This window comes from Triturus cristatus, chromosome 12, assembly GCF_964204655.1.
Source record: "Triturus cristatus chromosome 12, aTriCri1.1, whole genome shotgun sequence".
NCBI lineage: Eukaryota > Metazoa > Chordata > Amphibia > Caudata > Salamandridae > Triturus > Triturus cristatus.
In genome coordinates, this window is record NC_140595.1 from 633,273,571 (window position 1) to 633,301,433 (window position 27,863).

General features: G+C 48.0%; 1 protein-coding gene and 1 long non-coding RNA gene across 2 annotated transcripts in view; one reads left to right on the forward strand and one right to left on the reverse strand.

Annotated features, from left to right (window-relative positions):
• Positions 1 to 6,051: 6,051 nt before the first annotated feature.
• LOC146776442 (uncharacterized) overlaps positions 6,052 to 27,863 on the reverse strand; it is a 327,970-nt gene continuing 306,158 nt past the window's right edge. The window contains exon 3 of the long non-coding RNA XR_014972341.1: positions 6,052 to 6,903. This is a non-coding gene — a long non-coding RNA (uncharacterized LOC146776442). The remainder of the gene's footprint in view (positions 6,904 to 27,863) is intronic.
• The window catches only part of CA5A (carbonic anhydrase 5A), a 192,733-nt gene continuing 186,660 nt past the window's right edge, over positions 21,791 to 27,863 (forward strand). The window contains exon 1 of the mRNA XM_085639434.1: positions 21,791 to 22,037. Coding sequence (XP_085495560.1) covers positions 21,806 to 22,037 — 232 coding nt within the window. The 5' untranslated portion in view covers positions 21,791 to 21,805. The remainder of the gene's footprint in view (positions 22,038 to 27,863) is intronic.

Below are 27,863 nucleotides of genomic sequence, written 5' to 3' on the forward strand. Positions count from 1 at the left end.
CCAGGGAAACCTTCATCATCCTAAAAGAATTACTCAAAGTCCCAGATCCGCGGCCAGAGAAACTTCCAGACTCCAATACCTCTGAAGAGAAATGCCACAAATTGGCTAAATTCTTTGAAGAGAAAATTCATAAAATTCTCGCCTCCCTACCTCCAGTCGACCCCAGTCTCAATGATGAGGGCCGTACTAAATCAGACCCAATCACCACTCACCTAAACTCTCTCGGCCCGGTAACTATCGAAGAGGTTTTAACTAACCCTGGGCGCGACACTACGCTTCGCCCACGTAGTGTACGTAGCGCTGCCTGCTTCGCAGTGTTCGAAGTAGGCGAAGCAGGCAGCGCCTACGCACACGCGAGGGCGAAGCGTAGCTGCCTGCCGCCCACCACCCGCCTCCCGCCCGCCCTACTTTTAAAAGCTAAAATAAATTTGTAATAAAGCCAATTAAAGGCACTTACCTGACGCGCGGCGTCTCCCGGGGCTCCCTCTTCCTGGTTTTCAATTTTCCTGACAAATGCGAATGCGCGGACGCCCGCGCATGCGCATTTCTCACAAGAAATGCCTTCTTTACTCTGCGATTCCCAGAGTAAAGAAGGCACGCACTGGCGGACGGCGTTTTTCTGTGAATGCAGCCCGTTTGTGGAACGCCCTCCCCCGTAATCTTAGGATGGAACCTGACTATCTCCGGTTCAGAAAACTTCTGAAAACACACCTATTCCCCTGATCCCCGTTTCTCTCTTCCGCTCTCTCCCTCAGACTTCCCCCCTCTCGACTGTCTTGGTCTTAGCGCTGGGATACTTACGGGTTACTACGCGCTCTACAAAACCCTATTAATAATATTATTAATAATAATTGAAATTACCTCTAAGTCAGAGGTGCAGAAAGATACTTCTTTAAGTAGTAGTCACGTTTGCAGAGTGGTAGAGAAAGGGTGCTGGGCCTCTGACCAGCGCTCAGGAATTGCACTGCGTAGGACTTACAGGAGGTACTAGGAGGGCTTTTTTTTTTATCCTACAGAGTTTTATATAGCGCAAACTTGACCTGAATCGGGTATCAGAACGCTTTACATAGCACTAGTTGCATTACATGAGGACACATTAATTTTTTTTTGTTAGACATGGGGAGATTAAGTGATTTGCCCAGAATCACAGGATGTTCAGCGTCATATCTGAGACTCGAACCCAGTTCCCCAGATTCGAGGTCGACCGCCCTAGTCGTTAGGCATACTCCTCTCCCCCTCAGAAGTAAAGTGGACTTCATCCCCCATCCCGTGTGACTTACTCGAGGTAACAAGCGGGGTACTTGGCCACCAAGGACATTCTTGGGGGCCAACCACCCTCCTCTTACCTCCAGTAACTACCCCACAACAGAATTGCTAAGTTCTCATAGCAGGCCACGCTCCCTTTGACCACCACTCTGCAAATGCGCTCCCTGGCATGCTTTTGGATGGCGATGGAAGTCCCCTTCGCTGCTGGGGGTCATTTAGGGGCCAGCCAGCCTACCTCTTACCTCCAGTAAGCCCCACACAGTGGGATTTCTGAGAGGTGGACACAGACCACGCCCCCTTTCTCCACCACTCTGCAAATGTGCCTCCTGGCGCGTTCTAAGTTGGGGGATTAAGTCCCCTTGAATACTGAGGGTTCCTGGGGGCCAACTAGCCCCCCAGGTACCTCCAGTAAGCGCCACACAGCTGGATTGCAGAGAGGTGGTCCAAGGCCACGCCCCCTTTTTACACCACTCTGCAAACGCGCCTCTTGGCGCACTGCTGCTCGGGGGATGAAGTCCACTTGTGTCCTGAGGTCCTCAGGATACAAGAGGACCTCATCGCCCCACCTCATCGCCCCACAGTATTCAAGGGGACCTAATTCCCCAACTTAGAACGCACCGGGGGCGCGTTTGCAGAGTGCTGCAGGGAGGGGCCGGGGCCTCCAGCGCGATGCCGGCTTTTTTAAATTTTGTTTTTGGAAGGGGGGCTGTGTGGCCGCCCTTCCCTTAATTATTTTTGGGCCCTGGCGACCCCATCCCCTAGGGCCTGAGCATTTTATTTTGTTGGTTTTAAAAAACAAATGGGAAGGGGGCCGTGTGGCCCCCCCTTCCCTGGGCCACTATAGGCCCCAGGGACCCCATCCCCTGGGGCCTGGCCTTGTTTTAAAAAAAAAATATGTAATTTATATTTGCGAGGAGGGGGCCACGTGACCCCCCTCCCCTGGGCCATTTCTGGCCCCGGGGACCCCATCCCCTGGGGCTTGGCCTCGTTTTTTTTTTATTTCGCAGGAGGGTGCAGCCTGGCCCCCCTCCCCTGGGCCACTTCTGGCCCTGGGGACCCCATCCCCGAGGTCCGGCCCTTTGCATTGGGGACTGCCGGGGGAGCCCCAAAGCCCCCACGGTCCCGCCGCCTCCCCGCCTCCAGCAGGAGCCGGCATTGTTTTTGTACAAGGGGAGCTGCTGACATGCAGCTCCCCTTGTTTAAAAGCAATTCTGCTTTGGGTTTTGGAAGGGAGAGCAGGTTTCCTACTCGCTTCCAGAAACCAAAGCAGTGTTTGCTATGACAGGGCGGGAGCTGTGCTCCTGCCATGCCATTGCAAACAGCAATGTCCCGGGGGGCAACCCGGGACATTGCAGGTGCCGGCCCTGGGGGGATGGTGGTCCCCAGGGCCATCAAGGGCTCCTGGAGGGGGGCTGCGCGGCCCCCCTCCCTCCATTTGTAAAGCCCCGTGGAGGTGGTCGTCCCTGGGGCCGGTGGTCCATAACAGACCCCAAATTTCAATAATAAGTGCCCCGGGGAGGTGGTGGTCCCTGGGGTAGTGTGGGGGGAGCAGGAGCTCCCCCACACCTATTTTATATTACTTTAAGCCCTGGGGAGGTGGCGGTCCCCAGGGCTGCTGGGGGGCCACGTGCCCTATGCACATAATTAAATAAAGCCCCGGGGAGGTGTTGATCCCTGGGGCTGCGGGGGGCAGCATACCCCCTGCATATAATTAGCATAGCCCCGGGGAGGTGGCAGTCCCTGGGGCTGCGAGGGCCCCTGCGGGCCCCCGCTATTTAATTTTGGCATTGACCCCGGGACCTGGCCCTCCCGGGGGCTCATTAAAATGAAGCGCAGGAGCCCGCGCTTCATTTTTTAAAATTTTCTTGGCAGGATTCGCGCACCCAGTGTGAATTCTGCCGAATAAAAAGAAAAATGCTTTTTTTGGCCCTGAGTAGGCCTGGGGGGTCATGGTGTTTCTACCCTGCTCCCTTTTCTTGTTTTTCATCTTTTTTTCACCCTTTTTTTCACCCTTTTTCTTGTGACTCATTACCAAATCACAAGATGGCTGCCAACACTTCCTGGTTTGAAGTGTTGGCAGCCAATAAGAGTGAAGCTTGTGCCCGGGAGGGTTCGCGAACCCTCCTCGGTGTTCAGATATCGATATTTTTATTTCTTGAATTTCTCAGCAACTACTGAACAGATTTACACCATTTTATAAAAAGGTCTCTTTCTGAACCAAGAGCCACCTTTTTGCCAAATTTGGTGTAATTCTGTTCAGCATTTTGGGCTGTAGCCTGTTCCAATTTTTCCTATCGAAATTAAAATGTGGAAAACGTGTTTCGGGACCCCCCTTTTTTCTCGTCACCCTCAAAACTTTCAAGACAGGAACTGACCGGAGTGGGCCATTAGTTCTGAAAAGTTCGCGAAGATTCGTCAAACGGCGCCAAAGATATTGGGAAAAGATAAAACACTTTTTGAATAGAAACAAGGTCCTAAATGCCAAACACTCTGGTTCTCATTCACAGTTCCAATTAAATCTGTGTTAGCTCACTCCCATTGGAGGGAACCTGATAGTCATTAAAACTGCATGTCCCAGCATCCCCTTCAGTGGACGCTGCTGATTACTCTCCACCACCAGAGTCTTTTCCTAAAAAGTTTTGTTACTGCCCCTGTAGAGCCTACGTCCTCCGCAATTCCCGATGCTCTGCAAATCTGAAGGCGCAGTGTAAGTACACGGCGTCTCTCCACGAAGTCATGGTCTGAACACTGAAGGATGGGTTCCCCAGCGTACTAGTGGCCGCACTCAAATATCGCCCAACATCACTTCCTCCAAGAAACAACAGGGAACACAGCGGATCTGCACAGGTATGTTTAATTTCTCATGGCATGGCGCGATTCAGCTAATGCCTTCCTCAAATGCAAACACTCTGGTTCTCATTCACAGCTCCATTTAAATGCGTGTTAACTCACTCACATTGAAGGAAACCTGAAAGTCATTAAAACTGCATGTCCCAGCATCCCCTTCAGTGCAGGGCCGGACTGACTACCGGGCGTTTTGGAACTCTGCCGAGCAGGGGGCTGATTTCACTGCGGTGGGGGCTGATTTTGTTCATGGAGACCTGCGTGTACTTCGAAATAACTAAAGCAAAACGAATTTCGTTCAGTACACACAGGTCCCCATCAACGAAATCAGCCCCCAGCTCAGCAGTATTCCAAAACGCCCGGTAGTCAGTCTGGCCCTGCTTCAGTGGACTCTGCTGTTTACTCCCCACCACCAGAGTCTTTTCCTAAAAAGGTTTGTCACTGCCCCTTTAGAGCCTACGTCCTCCGCAATTCCTGATGCTCTACAAACCTGCAGGCGCTGTGTAAGTCCACGGCGTCTCTCCATGAAGTCATGGCCAGATTTCCGGCAGGTTACATCCCCTCTCGGGTTTGCGGCAGTCCGGACCCTTTCGATACATATATATATATATATATATATGTATATATATATATACACTTAAAAAACCATAGGTTTCACACATGTTATAGTTAGGTGGACATTTCACTCGTAAAAAAACAATGAAATTCCACCGTTATAGTTAGTTCAGATAACTAAAACTCGCGCGCCCGCAATCCAGTGCTCATGATGTCACATATTTCATCACTCATGACATGGTCAGTGGCATCACTCATGACATCACTGATGAAATCATCCTTGTGATAGAGTGGCGGTCGCGCGAGTTATAGTTATCTGAACTAACTATAACGGTGGAATTTCATTGGTTTTTTACGAGTGAAATGTCCACCTAACTATAACATGTGTGAAACCTATGGTTTTTTAAGTGAATTTGCAAGGTTTTCTAAATGCTAATTCCTAACTATAACGTGTGTGAAACCTATGGTTTTTTAAGTGAATTTGTACGGTTTTTTAAATGCCAATTTTTTTTTTTTTTTTTAATGGTTTTTCACCGTGCGCGCACCCCGCAATTTAAAAAAAAAAAAAAAATGTTTTTTCACCCTTTGGGGTCCTTTAGGGACCCCCTGACAAAGGCTAGGGGGTCAGGAACTCTCTACCCTGCCCCCTTTTCACGTTCGCCACCTCTCTTTTTCACTCTCGCACCCACAACAAACAAAATGGCGGCCGACACTTCCTGATTTCGACCGATTCGAACGTTGACTGACATGTAACCACCAATCAGAATTACGCTCGCGCACGTTAGGGTGCGCGCACGGTGCGCGGCTATAGATATGTATGTGCTTTTAACTGCAATTTTCTCAGGAACTACTGAACAGATTGACTCCATATATGCAAAAGGCACTTCCTTGACCTGAGGACTACCTCTCTGCCAAATTTCAAGTAATTCTGTTCAGCCGTTCGGGCTGTACCTTCGACTAAAGGTCCTATGGGAAAATGCATGGGGAAAACGCGTTTTGGGACCCCCCTTTTTTCTCAGCCCCCACTTGACGAATCACCCCGAGACTTTCAGGGTAGGAGCTGAATGGAGAGCCCCATTAGTTTAGAAAATTTCACGAGGATTCGTCAACCGGCGCCAGAGTTATTCAAAATAGAATTTTCAGATTTCCTATGGAAACACGGTTCTAACTATAACTATCTACTGGTGACCGCCAGTAGATAATATATATATATATATATATATATATATATATATATATATATATATATATATAGACAGAAGAAATACGGGTCCTTCCGGGATCAGTCCCGTCGCCAGGTGGTGCGTCAGCCGGCAGAAGCCCAAGCCGGTATATAAATAATTAAAGTTTCCTCAAGTAACGACGCACACTCAGGAGTCCATTGCAACCACAGAGGTTTATTTCAGTAAACCGCTACGCGTTTCGACACCAAGAGTGTCTTGAGCACACGATTTCCACAGTGCTCCATGACGTGTATTTGACAACAAAAAACATAGAAAAGGCACTTCAATCGGAGCATCCACTTCTGCCCCGTTCTTTGGCATCCATCTTGAAATAGTAACCACTGTAAGTACTTCATACCTTAACATTGTAGAGTTTTAAATTTATGTCTACAAAAACGACAGATAATGAAGACAAAATTAATAAATCGTAATAACATGTCATCCAATGCATGATCGATACGAAAACTAAAGTAGTATTAAAAAATGTAATATATCAACATTATCATGCATTCTATATATATAACTGGTTTGTTGCATGATTCCCAACTTAATAAGTTGAGCCTAGGAACTGCATGTGCACATTCATGCAAACATCTATAAATGTAGAAGAGTATTATCCGATACTGCAACTAAGCACGACTTGGTGTCAGAATTTTCAAGCATCAATAAAGTTTGAACAAGGTTTCCTAGGCAAGTGCCCTTGAAGTACTTTGTTGGTTATAAAAGAGAGATGGGACTGTATCGATATAAACGCCACAGTGGCTCTGATCAAGGCCTTAAAATGATTCTTGTAAACAAAACCACAGGTAACTCCACAAAACATACAGTCATGCACAGTAGAATATTATCTAAAACTAATGTGAAAAAAAGTGTAAATTGAAAAAGATAAAAGTATAAATTTCTTAACGTCTCTTGTCTTGATGGAGAGTGCCCAGGTGATTCGGATGAAGAAAAAGGTAGGGTACCCGTGAAATTTATGCCCACAAGGGCCAGTGAAGGGTCCCTTCCTTTCCTCCTGAAATACAACAAGACAGAGGACACAGTTAAAACCACATTATTTACAATACAGCTATAAGATATTATTACAAGATTCCTGTACAATTAATCCAGATTCAACATAGTTTGTAACCAAAGAATTTCTTAGTCCTCATGTAAATGACTAGCTAATTCTTCATCGAGATTATGTCCTCCCGGGAATCTAGTTTCTAGTTCTATAATCCATTTTTTTTTTTTTTGAAACCTTTATTACAGAAGTCAAAAGAGATACAAAAATGGGCCTACAACCTTCGGGCCGGCCGCTAGCAAACAATAGGAGCATAGAATACAAGTGGGAAACACACGCTGCAGCGTGAGAGAGATCACAGGAGTTGGAAAGAAAAACGTTGGCGGCCACACCGTCCGGACCCCCCAGATGGCGGTTCCATTTTTATGTAAGAACAAATCCACAAGGCAGCAAGAAGTCGAAGCAGCAGTATGAGCTCCCCTGGGGAGGACCCTACCGATCCACAGGAAAAGCGGGGGGGGACAGGCCGGAGCGGAGACAAAGTGGACTCAGTGCCCAGAACCAAGGAGACAAGGAGACTAGGGAGACGGGGCCAGTGCCAGATCAGGCGTCAGCGGCGGGGTACAAATTCCGCCACGGTAGGAGTTCCAGGGGCCCCATACTTTCACCCATTTCCCAGGCTTACCTCTCGCGACACACACCACTTTTTCCCGAAACATACACCAATCCATGTTGTCCTTCCATGCCGAGATCGTTGGCGACCTCTGGGAGCCCCACAATTGCGCTATGTCACGCTTGGCCACCATATAGCCCAGAGTCACCCACCACGTCTGCGGCACTGAGTAATCAGTCGGCTCCCACACATTTAGCAGACATCTCCTCGCCTCAGGAAGCAGCGGCACATGTGGGACCGCCTGCAACACCGCATGCACACCACGCCAGAAGCGCGCCACCTCCGGACATTCCCACAAAATATGGACGAAGGTCCCTAAGGAACCACACCCACGCTTACACAACCCATCCACGGAATATCCCATACGCATCAGACCCGGCCCCGTAACATAGACCCTATGGAGTATTTTGAGCTGGACGAAGCGAAGGCGGGCCGGTATGGCCACCTCTTTCGGGGAGGCCACCGCAGACACCCAGTCCTCGTCGTCCAGCTCCAATCCATCGGCGACCCACGCCTCACGAAGGCTAGTCAACAGTCCCGAGCGATCGTTGATGAGCTTTTTGTAAGTCAAGGAAATCGTGCCGTCCGGCACATGCCCATCTAGCACTCTATCTTCCAGAGGGGAGTACTCCGGGATGGAGGCAACATCCGGGAATACGGAGACCAGCGCGTGACGGACCTGTAGATATCGAAAGTACTCCCTGTCCTGCAACTGGAATTCCGTCTGCAGCACATCGAACGTTTTGAATCCCCCCCTCGTCCAGAGATCGCCCACCCTGCTGATGCCTATCATGTCCCACTTCTCAAAGCCCTTCGAGGTCCACAGGGAGCCCAGCCGCTCAGAGGCATACAGTGGCGTCGCCCGGGTCAATCGATCCTTCCACCCCATCGCCAAGTTTGCCGCGTGCCACACCCGTACCATGACCCGCGTAGGGCCCGTCAGACGCGCGTCGAGCGATCGAGAATAAAGCGCCCGATTATAGTCACCACCCGGCAGTAATAGTTTATCCATCTCAAAGGCCGGGTTTAGAGCGGGCCCGTAAAGTCCGTGGTTTATCGCGGCCAGCTGGGAGGCCCAGTAGTACCGTTTGATGTCTGGGAGGGCGACCCCCCCGTCATACCACGGGAGTGTCAGTTTCGCAAGGGCGATACGCGGCCTCCCATCCCAGAATAGGTGGCGCTGCAGACTCTCCACCTCGCGAAAGTAGCACGCCGGGACAACGTCCATCGTGTTCTGTAAAGCATATAGGAAACGTGGCAGCGACATCATCTTAAACAATGCCGCACGGCCAAGCGATGAGAGCGGCAAGCACCTCCAACGCGCCACGTCCTCCTTCAGGCGCTGGAGGGGGGGGAGCAAATTTTGTTTATATCGGGCCTCAGCGTCCAGGGTGATAAAGATACCCAGGTACTTAAATCCCTGCGGAGCGACCTGGATAGGGCAGCCCCGCGGTAGGATAGGAGTCTCCCCGGAGAGGACATACACACAGGATTTAGCCCAGTTGATGACTAGGCCAGAATTGCGGCCAAAGGAATGCAAAACATCCACTAATACAATTAGCGATTTACGCGGGGAAGCAAGGTATAAAAGGATATCATCTGCGAATGGAAGGATCCCACCGCAGCCACTCCGCCAGGGGCTCCAAGGCAAGCGCGAAGAGGAGCGGCGACAGCGGGCAGCCCTGCCGCGTACCCCTGCCCAGCTCAAACGGAGCCGACACTCTACCGTTCACCACCACCTGCGCCAGAGGTCCGGAGTATAACAGTTTCACCCAACCAATGAATCCCGGACCAAAACCAAACTTCGCCAGCATCGCCCAAATATATGGCCACTCAAGCGTGTCGAACGCCATAGTGGCGTCCAAGGACGCCAAAATGGCCGGCTCTCGTATGAACGGGACCCGCGCGAGCACCCCATGCAAATGCCGCAGATTAAGCGCGGTGTTGCGATGAGGGATAAAGCCGGACTGGTCCTGGTGAATCAGATCGCACACCACGCTAACCAGCCGATTAGCCAGCACCTTGGCGAGAATTTTGGGCTCCGCATTCAACAGAGAAATGGGCCTGTAAGACGTGACCCGATCCCGCGGCCTCCCCTCCTTATGAATGACCACGATAGTGGCCAGACGCTGGTCCAGCGGGAGGGAACCCGCCGAACGGGCCGCGAGGAACATAGCACGGAGATGTGGCGCCAGCGTATCCGGTCGCAGCTTGTACAATTCGATGGGAAGGCCATTAGGACCCATGGCCTTGCCGGAAGCGACCGAACGTATGGCGAGGGCAATCTCCTCAGATGTAGGGGCGGCGTCCAACGACACTTTATCCTCTTCCGGAAGGGAAGGCAGCGCAATGTCCCTGAGCAGAGCATGGGAATCCTCTTCCAATCGGGAAGATACCGGGGAATACACCCCACGGAAATATTCTGCGAAGCAATCAACAATTTCACCCGGATCAGTGACACACACACCATCCAATTTCTCAATCGACGGGACAACTGGACTCGCTCTCTCCTTTTTATCCAGCCACGCAATCAATTTACCAGCCTTATCACCCACATCATACAGTCTCCCATGCTGCTCTCTACTGAGGCCCCTGGCTGCCTCCGTGACGAGGGCCTTATAGTCCGCCTGCTTGAGTCGGAGAGCATGTAATTTGTCGTCCGTCACCCCACATTCCAGATCACCCTCCAACTCAGTTATCTCAGTTTCAATACGGGTCACCTCCTCCCGCCCGCGCCACCGGGAATGGGAAATAAGGGACAGGGCCTCCCCCCGGATTACCGTCTTAAACGCCTCCCACAGAGAGACCGCAGACGAGACAGACCCCCACATTATCTTCAAAATACCGCTCAAGAGATTTAACCAAATCTGCGCGAATTGTGGGGTCACGCAGGTACCAGGGATTGACCGGGACCACCCTCCCCTCCCCCCTCGGGACAATGTCGAAGTGCAGCAGGAGCGGGGAGTGGTCCGAAATACCCCGTGCCAAATGTCGTACCTCCCCAACCCTCCCCGCCTGTGCCGCTGGCATCAGAACATAATCAAGCCTTGAAAGACTGCCATGAGCCCCGGAATGAAAGGTGTACTGTATCTGCGTAGGGTGTTTCAGCCGCCAACAATCCACCAGCCCCAATGTATCCAAGAGGCCGGACAACCACGCTTGGGCACGGGGGAGATCCCTAGGAAGGTGACGATCCTCAGTACCAGAGACTACAGCGTTAAAATCTCCCCCAACCACTAGAATCCCCTCCGGAAGGCCAAGGAGGAGGCGTCCCAGATCAGCGAAAGTAGTTGTTTGCAACCCTGGCGGGACATAAACAGAAACTAAAACAATCACTCTACCCTCCAATCTACCCACCAGAGCCGTGTATCGTCCCCTGTCATCGTGGAACACCTCATCCATTTCCAACGGGAGCGAAGTTTTAACCATGATTCCCACGCCCCTCGAACCAGAGGTGAAGCCCGAGTGGGCTATAAGGCGATAGCCCCGTCTATTCATAGCACGAAAGGAGTTTCCAATGAGGTGTGTTTCCTGCAGAAATACTATATCGGGAGAAATACTCTATAATCCATTTTGATTCCTTTTTCTTTAGGGCTAACTCTCTATTTCCGCCCCTTTTCCCTATGTTGACCTGTTCAATGGCAAAAAATCTCAAAAGGGAGTTATTAGATTGGTGTTTTTCTTGGAAATGGCGGGCAATGGGGTAATGTAAATCTTTGTTAGTAATGGCCCGTAGATGTTCTTGGACTCGTTTTTTGACCATGCACGTCGTGCTGCCGACATACCTCAATTTACAAGGGCATTCCAAGACATATATCGTAAAACTAGTACTACATGTCAGGAATTGCCCTATCTTTCTGTTATGTTTCATGCCTGGGATCTCAAAATCCTTCACCATGTGGCTAGATTTACAAGCGGAGAGGTATGAGTTTGAAGGACATCCTGGTAAAAGGGGATATCTCTGAAATTCCAAATAGGAACATCCATAATCTTAAAGGCTTCTATCCTTGTGGGCACTGCAGGGCTTGTAAATCTAGCCACATGGTGAAGGATTTTGAGATCCCAGGCATGAAACATAACAGAAAGATAGGGCAATTCCTGACATGTAGTACTAGTGTTACACATCTTTATGCCAGGGTGATATTCTGACAACTCGACTGTGGTACCATGCTCATTTTTACTCTAACAGTGTGATTTGTTGTTCCGTTCACTGATACAGCAGGGTACTGTATAGATAACCTAACCCTTTTAATAACTTATTTAGGTATTTCTGTGGCGTGGACAAAATCCAAAAGGATGTTACAGCACCCTTGGACATGTTATATTTACAGTTTCCCTTTTTACAGTTGTCTTAACAGAAAAAGTACATGCCTTTGGTGTGTTGTCAAGTGGCACAGCACTGTGTCCCAGGTTGTGGGCCCCACTGGGCATTGGTGCCCTGGGCACCTTGCCATGCCACTGTACAAAATAAAAGTTTTGCATTGCACTGGACTGTAGTTTTACTAAAACACTTTGCTATCTCTCGTCGAGGCTCCAAAGTGCTTTCAAGATGGCCAGGTGGGTGGATGCTACTTCTCTGGTGCATGGATAGGAGAAAGGTGTTGGTAATAGTGAGATGTTGTGCATTGAGTTGTGGTGTCAGTGTGTGAGGCCCAAACAGTGCGCTTCAGACGTGGCGCAGAGGCTCTGTACTTGTAGGTTTGATGTCACTGTTTCAGACGCAGAGACAAAGACAGATAGGCACACAGCACTTTACTGTGAGAGTGGGCTGCATATTAACCAGGCACAAGTCGAACGAAGGTGCAGGGAGCAGCCGCACTGGGTTCAGTTACAGAGGGGTGCAACAATCGAACAGAAGTTGTGCTGTTGTGACATCTGCGAGTTCTCTTTCCCATGTCCTCCCCATTATCTAGTGTTTGGGCCATCATAGGTAGTTTTGTAGATCAGGGATCTCCAAGGTTGGTCCTGGAGGGCCGGATCCATGCCAGACTTCTAGGATATCTCCATTTAGATAAATGTAGTTATCTTAAAACTCTGCCATGGATCAGGCCCTAAAGGACTGGCTTTAGAGAACCCTGTTTTAGATGCTGGTGTCCACAAAGTGGATGTCCAGGCAATTAGGTTCAGTGCCCCGTAGGTTGCTGTCAGTGCCCCGTAGGTTAGTGTCAGTGCCCCGTAGGTTAGTGTTAGTGCCTCGTAGGTTAGTGTCAGTGCCTCGTAGGTTAGTGTCAGTGCTTCATAGGTTAGTGTCAGTGTCTCATAGGTTAGTGTCAGTGCCTCGTAGGTTAGTGTCAGTGCCCCGTAGGTTAGTGTCAGCGCTTCGTAGGTTAGTGCCAATGCCTCGTAGGTTAGTGTCAGCGCCTCGTAGGTTACTGTCAGTGCCCCGTAGGTTAGTGTCAGTGCCTCGTAGGTTAGTGTCAGTGCTTCATAGGTTAGTGTCAGTGTCTCATAGGTTAGTGTCAGTGCCTCGTAGGTTAGTGTCAGTGCCCCGTAGGTTAGTGTCAGCGCTTCGTAGGTTAGTGCCAATGCCTCGTAGGTTAGTGTCAGCGCCTCGTAGGTTACTGTCAGTGCCCCGTAGGTTAGTGTCAGTGCCTCGTAGGTTAGTGTTAGTGCCTCATAGGTTAGTGTCAGTGCCTCGTAGGTTAGTGTCAGTGCCTCGTGGGTTAGTGTCAGTGCTTCATAGGTTAGTGTCAGTGCCCCGTAGGTTAGTGTCAGTGCCTCGTAGGTTAGTGTCAGTGCCTCGTAGGTTAGTGTCAGTGCCTCGCAGGTTACTGTCAGTGCCCCGTAGGTTAGTGTCAGTGCCTCGTAGGTTAGTGTTAGTGCCTCGTAGGTTAGTGTCAGTGCCTCGTAGGTTACTGTCAGTGCCCCGTAGGTTAGTGTTAGTGCCTCGTAGGTTAGTGTCAGTGCCTCGTAGGTTACTGTCAGTGCCCCGTAGGTTAGTGTCAGTGCCTCGTAGGTTAGTGTTAGTGCCTCCTAGGTTAGTGTCAGTGCCCTGTAGGTTAGTGTCAGTGCCCCGTAGGTTAGTGTCAGTGCCTCGTAGGTTAGTGTCAGTGCCTCGTAGGTTAGTGTCAGTGCCTCGTAGGTTAGTGTCAGTGTCTCGTAGGTTAGTGTCAGTGCCCCGTAGGTTAGTGTCAGTGCCTCGTAGGTTAGTGTCAGTGCCTCGTAGGTTACTGTCAGTGCCCCGTAGGTTAGTGTCAGTGCCTCGTAGGTTAGTGTCAGTGCCTCGTAGGTTAGTGTCAGTGCCTCGTAGGTTACTGTCAGTGCCTCGTAGGTTAGTGTCAGTGCCTCGTAGGTTAGTGTTAGTGCCTCGTAGGTTAGTGTCAGTGCCTCGTAGGTTAGTGTCAGTGTCTCGTAGGTTAGTGTCAGTGCCCCGTAGGTTAGTGTCAGTGCCCCGTAGGTTAGTGTCAGTGCCTCGTAGGTTAGTGTTAGTGCCTCGTAGGTTAGTGTCAGTGCCTCGTAGGTTACTGTCAGTGCCTCGTAGGTTACTGTCAGTGCCTCGTAGGTTAGTGTCAGTGCCGCGTAGGTTAGTGTTAGTGCCTCGTAGGTTAGTGTCAGTGCCTCGTAGGTTACTGTCAGTGCCTCGTAGGTTAGTGTCAGTGCCTCGTAGGTTAGTGTTAGTGCCTCGTAGGTTAGTGTCAGTGCCTCGTAGGTTACTGTCAGTGCCTCGTAGGTTAGTGTCAGTGCCTCGTAGGTTAGTGTCAGTGCTTCATAGGTTAGTGTCAGTGCCTGTACAATTCTTGGCAGTTTCTGCCTCGCCAATCAGTGTCACTGCCTGGTTACTTGGGCCTAGATTTACTAAGATTTCATGCAGCACAGCATAAAAATTTGCTGAATGTGTTGTGCAAAGGGAAGGATACAGTTTGGCGGCTGGCTGCTGGTGTCATCTCCTCCGCTGGCACACAAACAGGCTGCACAGCCTTGCACCGTGGAGTAGAGGAAGGCGTACATTGTCTTGAAAAGGAGTTGTACTGGAGAGATAGCTTTCCAGCACACATTTGTATGCATAGACAAGGGTCGGGTGCACTGGATGTATGCTGTACACTCCAGCACTCATTTGCAATATGTCGGTTCCAAGGGAAAATCAACAAATTCCCCCTTCTTTCCATCTGCTTCACATAGAATTTGGTCAGGATATTTTATTTATTCTGGATTAGCGTCAAATCCTATAAATGTTTACGCTCATCCATCCCCAGTAATGATCCTTTGATGCAAAGCGGTATTGGAGCTGTGAAAAGGCTCTTCAAAGCAAAACATTGTTTACACTGAAAAGAAAATCCCATCTGTCCCTTTGCAATCAATGCCTTGCGCCACGCTAGCCATTGTAAATCTGGGCCCTAGGGCTAGTACCTAGACTTTGCCTGAGACCACCTGGGCCACTAACATCAGTGTCTGGCCACTTAGGCCATTATTAACAATGGCCAGGAAAATGGGCGAGCATTTTGCCACCATCTGAGTTAAAGCAGCAGTACAGGTAACTCTGGGGGTGGGGAAAATCTGGCCACTGTTGGATCTTGAAGGCCCACTGAGAAATGAGAAATCACTGGGGGAACTGGTAAATCCATGTCTGATTCCCATGGTAGTTCCTCATTTTCCCCCAATCTTCCACCTGGACGTTTCAGCTGCTTTCTGCAGTCGAATATATATGTATGTGGTATTTTCATTGCACAAACCTAACCAAAAGGCAATGTGAAAGTGACGAGATCCACGCTTTTCCCACTGACCTCATTACTGACCTCATTACTGAGGTGATCCCCTAACTCCGGGTCATTACGGAGACTGTGTGCAGTCCTGAACTTTTCACTTACAAATCATTGATTTCATGTGTGTTAGTCTAAGTAGTTCAATAGAAGCCATACAAGACTACTACATCCATAATTCATTAGGATATCGCACATAGGGCAATGATTAGAAAAGGGTTCCATAATGACCTGGAGGAAAGTGATCAACCTACCTATAACTGCCATTAGTGCCCCATCTAATGATGATTGCAAAAAGAACTATTGATGGACAGAATGCAGAACAATGTCATACATTCACCCCAGTACAGAGATATGGGCCTAAATCCATCGTTTTTTTGCTCACCATGCCATTCCAGTTTGGACCCAGCCATATACAAATCATTCTTGACCCTGTGTCCAATGGGAACAGTCCAGCCCGACTGCCAGGCCAGGTCGTCCCTGGACTGGAAACAAGCATCCTAGGACCGGTTTCGGGGTTTCACCCCTCTTCAGCCAGGATAGCTCGATTCCAGTGGCATGATGATGCCACCCTTAATGAGGGCTTCAGTGTTAGTGTCCAGGCCTTGAAGTACAGTGTTTCGGCAGCATGGTGGTATAATTCTAATATTGCAGCATAGTGCCTTTATCTTCCTATAGGGTTTAGTTGGCAGTTAGCCAAACCAACCAGGTGACTGGTAGAGTTGGTTTCTGTATCTCCGTGGCCTGTTAGTACCAGAGCATGCACGGTGCTTGTCACTGTTTGATGACTTGGTGTCAGTGATAAGGTGATTTATTTTATCACATGCCCTTGCAACAAGAGATATGTGGGGATGACGACTAGGAAAGTCAAGCTGAGAATCATGTAACACAAGAGCACCATTAGGTGTAAAAAACAATCGACTCGCTTGACTAACCATTTTGTGGAACTCAATCACAAACCTGATGAAGTCTCATGGACTATCCTTGAACAACCTTATATTCCCCCACATGTCACGGACATATCGAACTTTCTGTTTAAAAAAGAACAGCGTTGAGTGTTCAAATTACATAGTGATGTGGTTGGGCTTAATGATGCAATTCCTTGGACCTCATTGCGCTGAAATAATACACTTGCTTTGTTTGGGTGGTTCGATCCTAGTGTGCAGCACTGTGATAAGATTTCCAAACACTATTGCGTTAGCTGCAGGCGGAGGTTTGACATTTTATTTGCATTTGGGTCACCCGTACTCCGTCTGTAGAGGGGTTTGACCTCATATACCCTGGGCATGGACAGTCTTCTACGTGATTTCCAACGGTTCACACATATATAATTCTGTACATACTTCTGTCTTTTAGCGGTTGTGTGTTTTTTGGTTACACTCCCAATTTTCCTCTTTTGGAACATTGGTATTGATTACCTACTCACCCATGGTTTGAGTTTAGGTTTGAGAACTGTATCCTCCACTATAGCGCTAATATAAGCCTCTTATGAGAGCAGTATGTACGTGAATATAGCCTGTTCTGAGGGTCTATGACATTTCTAGTGAGTGTAGACTGGTGTACGCTTTTCGACTATGGTTCTTACTTACAGTGAAATATTTTTTTTTTTAAATTCGGGGGCACATAGAATTTTTCGACTGCTATTTGATATTACACTTTCACTCATACCTGTCACTGCTCCGTGATGTACGAGCATGTGCTGCCAATATGCCCGAGTTACGTGACTGAGTACGTTTATGTGTGTAGGTTGGCAGTTGTTTTCCAACTATGCGTCCTATCTACAGCTAAATAACATTCAAAAAATTATTTTGGTCTTTTTGAGCACCCCGTACTCTAGTATTGCCATCAGATACTACATTTTCCAGCATGCCTGAGATTGATTCACATACGTACGAGAGTGTGACGTAGACATGCCATAGTCACGTGACGGGGTTCACTCCCTCGCTCCGTATGCCGGCTTCCAGGTGTTTAGCATTTCCAAGCTCTTTAAAAGACGAGCTTGCTCCCGTCCGGTGACCACTCGGAACGACCAGGAAGAACGTCCGGGGTAACGACGGACAGGTAAGGTAGCCAGCGCGCCATTAGCTTAGGTAAACATCTCTGGATGAGTTTATGCTTGCTAGAGCGACCACATGTTTTGTGGTCAATTATTTTTACAATGGTGTCATATCTTAAGCCTTAGACCGTTTGACTTTTGAGAGATGCATGCACCTATATTAGTAGTAGTCATCGCTCCCGAGTGGTGGGTCTTAGCTTTTTGCCTGCTGTGTCCAATTACGCTCTGTTCCAAGGGCTGACTAGCATTTACCGATGTTTATCATTACAGATTGCTCTACCTCTGATTTGTCTATAGTGACGGTAGCTCAACCTATTGATTCTAGGTCTAGCACGTTGGCCTTGACAGTCTCGTTGAGTGATTTCCTGGTTTTCTTGTTTTATGTTTATCTGTAGCAATGCTACTGAGAGGAATTAAGCACCTTATACCCGGCTCCTCTGTGGTATCAGCTTTTTCTTTTCTTTTTATGTTTTATATAGAGCGTTGCCTCACGCCCTGAGTCGTTACCAGGAGTGTAGGATTTTATCCCCGACTGATTGCGGGTAAGAAGGCCATTTGGCGACCTTTCCATGACAGATGTTTATAAATACAGTTGTTTGAGTGACTGGGTGCTATGACCCAACACAACATGTGATATCTGTGTTTTCTCCTGTTTTGCCTTTTTAAACAGGTGATCACTCTGTACCCCTGCAGTTCCACCTATCTCCGAATAAGCAGGTATACCTGTAGGTTATATCGTTCTTTATATCTTTTGCTTTGTGATTTTTTGCACCTTATCTACTTTTTGTTGCAGTAGTATCATCATATGGTCCTGAAGAAAGCCATGATCATATTGTCAGATCATAGTTGGCTGAAACATGTAGACCGCGTTTGTTATTAGCGTGCTCGGAGACTTACCGAGAACAGGTTTTTTAGTTTTTTATTCTTTGACACCTTAAGATACTCAATAAACATATTTTTCTTTCGGTAGTCAATTTTAATACACTGTCTATACACACTGCACTCTTCTTACACTTTGTTTCACCACACTTTAGGCAGCTTCATCGATCTTTAGGAGATCGAGTCCTCTGTTTTCATATTCAAAACATCAGCGAGCTCCTCCTTTTGACACTAGCAAAGGAGTTGTAGCTCCTTAACTGCACCAGGTGTGGTTAAGAGGAGGTCCCAAATGATGAAGCATGCCACCTCAGTGGGTGATGGGACTTTGTCCTCTTTAAGAGGACTTTTCCTTTGAATATTTTGTTTTGTCGCCATTAGCTCTCAGTTCTGATTTAGTAGACCCGCGGACTTCTTGTTGATAGATATTTAGTGAATAGGGGATTTGTCCTGTAAATTTCCCTCAGACCCCTTAACGGACCGGTGTTTTTGAGACTTGGTGTCTGCCCCAGCACTATCTGAGTAATGGGATTCAGTTTATAGGCAGTTTGTGTGACCCTCTAGGCTGCTACGGACAGAACGCGGGCAGTTCGCTCAATCTACCGTCAGTTAATGTTGGTGTCTCTGGACATCTGGTTTCACTGTCTGTTCCGGTGTTAGTGTCAGTATCTGGGTAGTTCGTGACAGGGTGCGGGGAGTTTGTATCTACATGGCCGGCGCTAGGCATGGGCAGTGTGGGCAGCTGCCCAGGGCCTCGCTCTCAGCCCACCAGCATGGGGCACCGCACAAGTTCAACACACCACCAAACGTCTTGTGCCCCTGCCGATCACATTGAAGAACGGTGTCTGTTTGCAATTGGGCTTTTTGAAGGGGCTCCTCTACCTGGTCCTCTCAGGGATGGTGTGGGGATGCCTAGGGGAGGGGTACATTTCATCTTGTGCCAGTTGCAGGTGTGGCCTGCAATTAGGCCTCCTGTCTGGCTGCCCATTGGGAGACACTGCGGGACACCCATTGGCAGCACTTTACCGGCTGCAGTTTTAACTTTCAGCCCCAAAGCTATTCCCACACCTTCAGCCCAATATGAGCTGAGAAAGAGGTGCTGTAGGTGGCAAAGAGGGGAGCTGCGGCCCAGGAGCAGTCTGCACAGAACAGCTTCCGGAGCCCTGAAGGTGCCACTTATGTAAATTAGAGGGGCCTCGCACATTCACCTTCGCCCGGGCCCTAAAAATCCTAGAACCGGCCCTGAGTATCTACATCTGGACAGTTAGTGGTAATGTCTGGAAAGCTGGATCATCTTGGGCAGTTAGTGCCTGGGCAGGTGGTTGCAGTGCATGGGCAGTGCCTGTCAGTGTCCCTTCTGTCCACCTGAGATAATAGTGTCGGTTCCGGGCACCTGGGGGCACTGTCTGCCTGAGTGGTTGGTCTTTGTATCTGGGTAGTTAAGGTCAGGTCTGATCAGCTTGTGGCAGTACCAGGCCCGGTTCCAGGAATTTATTTTTGGGTGAGCCAAGAGTACATTTGGGTGGGCCGCTGCGGGCCCAATTTGTTGCTTCTTGTGGTAGCCACAAGCCCTAGATTACATTATATCTACTTGCAAACAGTCACCATGATACAACGGATCGATTCTGTATGTATACAGAGCATGTGGAGAGTTATTTAAAAGGAAGAGCAATGTGTGGACCTAAGTGCAAACCCTCAAATTCCAACAGGCCCGGCTTCAAAACAAGTCGTTCCAGGCCTGATTACTCACTTTTCTACCATCCCTCTCCTGTGCACCTTATCTCGCAGATGACCTTGGGCCCTAGCCTGATATCACCCACCATCCAGCTCCACTTTCATTATTCCTGTGAAAAACATTAGTAAAATCACTTTCAAACTTAAAACATTGTATATAGCAGTAAATATAATAGAACACACTTTAATATGTTCCACAGTTTCCCTAATGACCTGACTACTAAGTAAATAAAAACAGAAAGGCCATGACAGGGCCGGCTTTAGCGCTAGTGCGAAAGTCTTTTTTGGTGCCCCACCAATGATCTCTTTCTCCTCAGTCTACCTCACTACCACCCTCCAACCGTGCCCTTCATCTCTCTGTAGCCGCTCTCTCATATGCATTTCATTTGTTGTATAGCACTACTCAAATCAGTGTAGGGTGTCACAGTACTTTACATCAAGCACACATTATACAGAGACAATGAATCATAAAAGTATGTAAATCAGTCTATAGGGAATGCCACATAAGCCAATGGGGATTACAAGGTGTAGGAATCACGTCATCCATACTGGTGGGCAGTATATTTTCAGAGGGTTTGGACTGGGGAAGCACAAACTCAGGATTTAAAGCATACCCCAGTGGTTGGGGGTTCGGGTTACTAATAAAAATGTATATCGGCCCAAACTCTTTTAGCAACAGTAAAATAATGAAAGACTGGGAAAGTTCTAACTAAATAGTAACACAAAAAAGTGAAGTTCTAACTATACCATTCATGTTTGTATACAGCTATTTAATGACAGTTCATAGGTCACTGCCCTATGATAGGATTGTAACTTCTGAACGGCAAGTAACACAAGAATCTCTGTGACAAAGGCAGTAATCCACTGAGCTATCCACATAAAATACAGCTTATCTGCATTTCAAAACAACCAACAGGCAAAGGATTGCTCTCCAGCAGGATTAATCACCAGTTTTTTGGGGGGACATTTGTATAGTTTTCTTGCATCCATGGCCATGATAATGATTAAAAAAAAATGTTTTAATGAAGCATACACAAAGTATGTGCCTTGCTGGGCCTGTGCAGATTTAATGTATACAAACAAATAGTAACACATTATTTTACCTACTCCCTTAGTCAAACTTTTGTGTCACAGTCTGATCTGATATGCAGCTGCAGGGGTCAGGAAAGGTGAACAGGATTAAATAAACTTATTTTCTCCAGTCCCGAACACAAAAGGAAATATCCACACAGCCAAATAAAGAATTTGCCCACTTCACCATGCCCCTATTGTTCCTGCACGACACAACTTATCTTTCTCAAAGGAGTTGGGTGATTGGGGATGGCTGTGAGAAAGAGCCCAGGCCCTATCACGCAACTCCCAGAATAGGAAGGAAAACAACATTAGGGTAACGTTTTACATTAAGATGCCTTTTTCTATTGCCCTTTGCGACGTCACTGAAAGGGCCAAGGCTCATGTTTGGGTGGGCCAGGCTCATGTTTGGGTGGGCCTGGCCCACCCGGCCCCCCTGCTAGAACCGGGCCTGGGCAGTACATGGGCAAGCGGTGTTAGCGGACACCGGGTATTTCATATCCGTTCCAGTGTACCCGAGGCCAGTCTCTGGCTGGGCTGTGGGACGGTTTGTGTCAGTGTCTGCCTAGAAAGAGTCAGTGTGTCTGTAGGCAGTAAGGGTCAGGATGTGGGCAGGTCGTGGTGCGGGCTGGGCAGTAAATGTCAGTGTCCTGGCTGACCGCTTCTTGTCTGTCCGAGATGGTCCTCAGGTAACCTTTTCGGCTGTGACTGGGTGTGACCTGTCAGTCGGTCACTTCTAGGTAGCTGTGCCGTTGCGTTTGGTTGTGGTCTCTGATTTCCCAACCCGCCGATCTCTGCTGTCAGTCCATGGGCGTGGCTTTCGGCCCCCGAACGCACCAGGGCCGGACAGGCTGCCAGTCTGGGGAGTTCCTGCCTGAGATTGCTGCAGCTGCACTGCATCTACCTGGCACCATGCGAGCGCTGGTGAAGCTGCTGCCCCGGGCACTGCTCGGGGTTGTCCGGGATCCTCGCTGCTTCCCCGGCAGAGCCTGCAGCCTGGCAGCCTGCTCCAGCGCCCTCCAGCACCAGAAGGCGGCATGTGAGTATCGGCGGCGCAACTTCAAACACTTCACTGAGTGCAGAGCACGGCATCCATAGGAGAGTGAGGGAGGCACAGAGGGGGGCCCTCCATAACTCCCTGTCCACTCCCGGTACAGCTTTATTATGTGGAAAGTGAGGACAACGTATGCATAGATCCCAGTTTAAAACTGTCCAGTGAAGAGTGGCTGAGAGCGGCACGCGCAATATGGGATGGGTACCAACTTTCTTCTTGCAGTGCGGAGTGATGACAGCTGCTCGCGGGATACCGCTCTGAGACTTCATCCAGTGCAGAGTGAGGGTAGCGCGTGCACACAGGATGCCGCACTGAGACTTCATCCTGTGCAGAGTGAGGGCAGGGTGTGCACACGGGCCACCGCTCTGAAAGTTCATCTACTGTAGAGTGAGGAGAGCGTGTGCACACAGTGCACCCTTTTGAGACTTCATCCAGTGCAGAGTGATGGCAGGGTGTGCACACAGGGCACCGTTCTGAGACTTCATCCTATGCAGAGTGAGGGTAGCGTGTGCACATAGGATAACGCTTTGAGACTTAATCCAGTGCAGAGTGAGGGCAGCGCGTGCACACGGCGCACCGCTCTGAAACACACAGGTTACGGGTACCGCTCTTCGTCCCATTATGGCACCAGGTCCCACCCTTACCACAACAGAGTATGCATGCATAAATAAATACACAACACAACTTTTGTTTGGGAAAAATATTGCTGCAGGTTTATTCCATACAAAAGTATGCAATATGGTGGGTTATCTTACGGGCGATCCAAGGGCAGGCAGCTGTATAAACCTATGCTGCCCTGCCCTCCTGATGAGCCACGCACTGTGGAGAAACCCATCAGCGCTACCCTTATGGGGGTGATCCCCTTACTGGATCACGGGTGATCCACTTACTGGATCATGTGACACATTGGTCCCTTATTACTCACGCCCCTTTCAGGGCGGAGCGTAGCAAGGCAAACCCCCGGTTGTTCAGGCCCACAACTGCCCGAAGGACTAACGGGGCGCCGACGTAGTTGTTCCAGGACCCTCCACACGAGGATACCCCTTACTGGATCATGCGACACATTGGTCTTTTGCGCGTGTCCGTCGCAAAGAGGACGCCAAGATGGCCGGGGGAGGCATAACTACCTCCCCCTCCTCTTTGTGCCGGAAGTGACGTGTCTGGCCAGGGGACTCCTCCTATAGTCCCCCATATTAGTGGGGGTGGGGAAGTGCCCAAATGTGACTAAGGGTGGCCGCCCGCCTAGGGTGGCCCCCTGCAGGGGCCGCGGGCAGCCGCACAGACTTCATCCAGCGCAGAGTGAAGGCAGCGTGTGCACACAGGGTACCCGTTTAAGACTTCATCCAGTGCGCAATGAGGACAGAGCGCTCTCACATGGGCTGTTTAAAACATCCACCCAGTGCTATGTGAGGGCAGTGTGTACCCACAGGATACCGGATTAAGATGACATACAGTGCAGAATGAGGGCAGCGTGTGTGCACAGAATACCGATTTAAAACTTCGCCGAGTGCACAGTGAGGGCGATATGTGCCTGGAGGCCCCGTCCTCTAACGTCACCCAGTACCGAGCAGGAACATCCTATGTACTTGTGGCAGCTCGACTGTGCAGAGTAGGGGTCACGTGCTTATGGGACACTGTCTTACTTCATGTAGAGTACATTGAGGGCAGTCTGCGTACACAGGGGTATCACTTTATGACTCTATCCAGTGGAGAGTAAGGACAAAATATGCATGGGCTGCGTGGCGCTATGCCGTATGGCTTCCTCCGCCCATCACTTACGCATCTCACCTGCGACCCTCCAGTGCTCCCATTACTTGTGCATCTCGCTGTGGATCCAGCCCCATGCCATTACCTATTCAGTCGTGCATCTTATAACCTGTGTATCTCACGTGTTTACGGTGAATGGGGAAAATATTGTTTTCCAAAATATCGTGGTGCAATAATATCGTGTAACGAATATCGTCAATAATGTAAAACACATTGAGGGAAAAAATGTAGAAGAATATCGTTTTTAATATATAACATTTTGTTGTTCAAAATTTCGTAGCATATAGTATTTTTTCATTTAATATAGTTGTATTGAATATCAGCTTTAAATCAATTTAAGCTACATTAGTTATAGTATTTTTAGGTATTACTATTCTTAAAATAATTGTTTTATATTTTTAGTGTAGTTTGTAAGTTTTACGGTGTAATTATATATATTTTTGTATTTAATTAGTAATTTATAATTTAGTAGCAAGTTGTTGGGTTTGTAGGGGAATCAGGTGGGAAGTTATTGAAATGATAAATTATGACTCCACATGGCTCAATTTCTTATTGAGTACTCCATCTTTATTTAGTTTCCTCACATAGGGCCTGGTTCACAGAGAGTCTCTGTGGTCGTGGTGGAGACTCCACGCTCGCGGCTGAATCTCCGCAATAAGAACCGCAGTGTAGAGATTTCGCCACAACTGCGGGGCCTCCACTATGACTGCGGAGACTCTTTGTGAATCAAGCCCATATAGTGCAAGGCAGTTGGTCAACAATGAAGAAGCAATAATATTGTGTAAACATTCATGCATCAATCACATAATTTAATGACAATATGTGTTTGCAGTACTTAAATGCTCTCCATTTATGTATTTAGTCATTTAAAATGACATATAATCCACCAACTAGGCACAAAGTGGCTTCATAGCACTGAATATATGGATGTATGTGGTATTTCTATTGTGTGAACCTAGCAAAAATGCAGCAGAGCACTGTTCATAAAGACAAGCTTAAAGTCAATGAATAATAGGAAAGGAGGCGGCTGGTTAACACCCTGTGATGCGGTTTTCTTTAAAGAGGTAAGATTTCAACTCTTTCCTAAACTGGACCAGCGTTGAGGCGGTCCGGATTTATATGGGGATGTTGTTCCTGATACTGGGTTCATAGATGGAAAAGGCCTGTTGCTTTATGTGTTTTTTTTCACACTCCTTAGTCTGCCGCCTTATATTGTCCTGGCTACGGGTGTGCGAAGAACTACCAGAGATGGTTAGCTTGTCTTGGGTCCTAGTAGTGATGGCTTGGTAAATGATGCAGCTGGTATAGATGATGGTGCGGGCTGGCAAGAGGAGCTAAGGGAGTTCCATCAGGCTGGGGTGATGGGATTATATGTCTTCAGGCCCTGGATGAAATGTGCTGTAGAGTGTATGATGCCACTAAAGGGTGCCAGTGTGGAGTCTGGGGTTTCAAGGTTAGGGCATTACCACCATCCAGATGTGAGAATACTGGGGCTCAAACAGCAGTTCTGAAGCCTTTTTCTGGAAGAATCGGTTTGACTTTCTCTGTAAGACAGAACTAGTACCAAGCCATCTTTGTTTGGCAGTGTGTTCCTTGAGGGTGGGGTTGGTGTCCAGGGCAAACCCAAATAACTTGGCATCCAGTGAGAGTTAGAGTTCAAAGCCATCATGTATAATGCCATTGAGCCAGGGTTGTACTGTGTCTTGTTTGTTATTCTTGGCAGATAAGAGGAACTCTGTCTTGATTGGCTTAAGTTTCATGGGGGGGGGGGGGGGCTGGGCATCCAGGCCTGGGTGATGTGCTGGCAGTGTTTGATGTGTTGGATGTCTGAAGCAGAGGAGCTGTGCCAGAAGTAGCAGCATAGGCAGAATGTGGATGACAGTTGTGCATTGTAGCACATTGTATGCATAAGGGCCCTAAAATCTTGGATCTTCACAACATCGGATGCTGTATGCAGAAATCTAATTTAATCATTTTTCCTTCGCATACACCAGTCGTCTAGCATTTGTTCATCAGCCGCGTTGCTTTCCGTTTAGCGCCATGATGCTCTTCGGAGTGAAAGTAGCTCTTTATAAATGCATTATTACATTACATGACATTACATAGCTGTTTAGTGGCGAGGGCTACACATCATGTGTGACACGCTCTGCCAGTCCTGGCTTTTTAGCCAACAACATTTGATATGTTGGAATTTCATAGCTCCTACTTTCAATATCATATACAAAACTACCTGTCCTAAAATGAAAAGGGCTCTAATCTGAAAAGGTGGGACCAACTGCAGTGCACACATGACAATGTCCCACTTTACATTACATACCATGTGAGGTGTATTCATACAAATGCTTGAAAACCTTCACCCGCCGTAAACACAGTGCACGGTTATTATTCAGAGCATGCATAAGGAGCTTGATACAATTGAAACGCCCTAGGAAGAGTTACCTGGAGCAATTTAGAAGAGCATGCATTAATAGTGCATTTAAATATGTTGCTGTTCCTCTCCCGCCGTAGATCCAATGATGGAGAATTCAAAGTTCATGCACCCATATGTCACAGTCTTCGTGGCGCTAAACTTTAAACTAGGGTTGTGTAAAATGTTTGTTGCGCAGGTGTAATGTTGCACCATTCCAGCATTTCGTGTTATGTAAAATGGGCAAAATATTGGCCATTTGCTATACCTTGAAATTGCTCATGTTTTTTGCCCATGGCAGACTGGTTTGAGTAGAATATGTCTTGCAGAGAGACGTTTTCTTCACAAAGTCGATATTGTCACTTTGAAACAGTTTTTTGCTGGTATCTCACAGAGAATCGTGCACCTTTGCATATATTACGCATACTTCATAAAAAACGTTTCACATTTCATATGCCCCCTTCTTGAAAAATCCTCTATAAATATGTATTTTCTTCCTAAGGAACAACAAGTTCTTCTGAAGATGAATATCTTGCTTTTATTTATCTAGTAACTTGATACACCACCTGGAAGGCATTTGTAACAACCACAGAATTGTCGACCTGATTCTACCTTCTACAGGGAATCAGTGAAGACCCCCTGGACTCTCAGAGATGGGTAGATCTGGTCAGTCCTGTTACCAGTGTGATTCCCATATTTTGTGCATTTTGAAGGCTGTTTTTGAAAATGCTTAGACAAAAGATATTACCTTAATTGTTGCATCACAATTACAGAAAAAATTTGACCTATTTTGTTAATGCCTCCAAGTTAGAAGGAATTATGTTTTTAGGCTTAAATGGAGCTCTTACAATCAAAAACTTCACATCAATCCATAATAGGTGAAATTCATCCTGGTGATTCTTAAATGTAAGGGAAAAAAATAGACCAGTAGGGCTTTGCTGAAATCATGAATGGAGTCAATGCACAAAAGAGGTCTGAGCAGCTCACACAATGCGTTGTTAAACGGATGCCTCCTGGGCAGTAGGTGGCACCAGGTTCTATTTCCGGGTTTGTCTGGATGCTCAGGTCAAGCTACCCAAAGTGAGCAAATGTTAGTCTCTTTGACACCAATTGATGTCTGTGCAATTGATAGAGGGTCATTGTCCAACAGGGCAGCGTGTCAAATAATCATAAGAAAGCAACAGAAATATCTGAAGACATTGCCATTTTATTGGTCGGAATGGTGCTCAAAAGGCCCCAGGTTACACTTTCAACCAGTTCAAATTTTTTTTTTTTAACACGCACTTTATTGAGTTTTTGTACAGACACCCACAAATCTGCACACAGTATTTATCAGCAGAATCCCTGAGGAGTAATCAACAGCCCCCCGCCAGTTATACAGTACATAGTACAAATATACACAAATCTGTCCAGAGCCATGCGTCGAATAAACCAAAAACCTCCCTAACTAAAACCTACCCCTAACCACCATGAAAAGTATAGATTCCCTCCCCCTCCCTCAGTCCCCACCAGCAACGCAGGTATCCGTCTCTGTTCTTATGTATCCTACATGCCAAGGAAAAACTATGTGTTAAGCTGTGCGATGATCCCATCTTGTTCCGGGGCTATCTCCCCATCCATGGCCTGCCCTTCTCTAT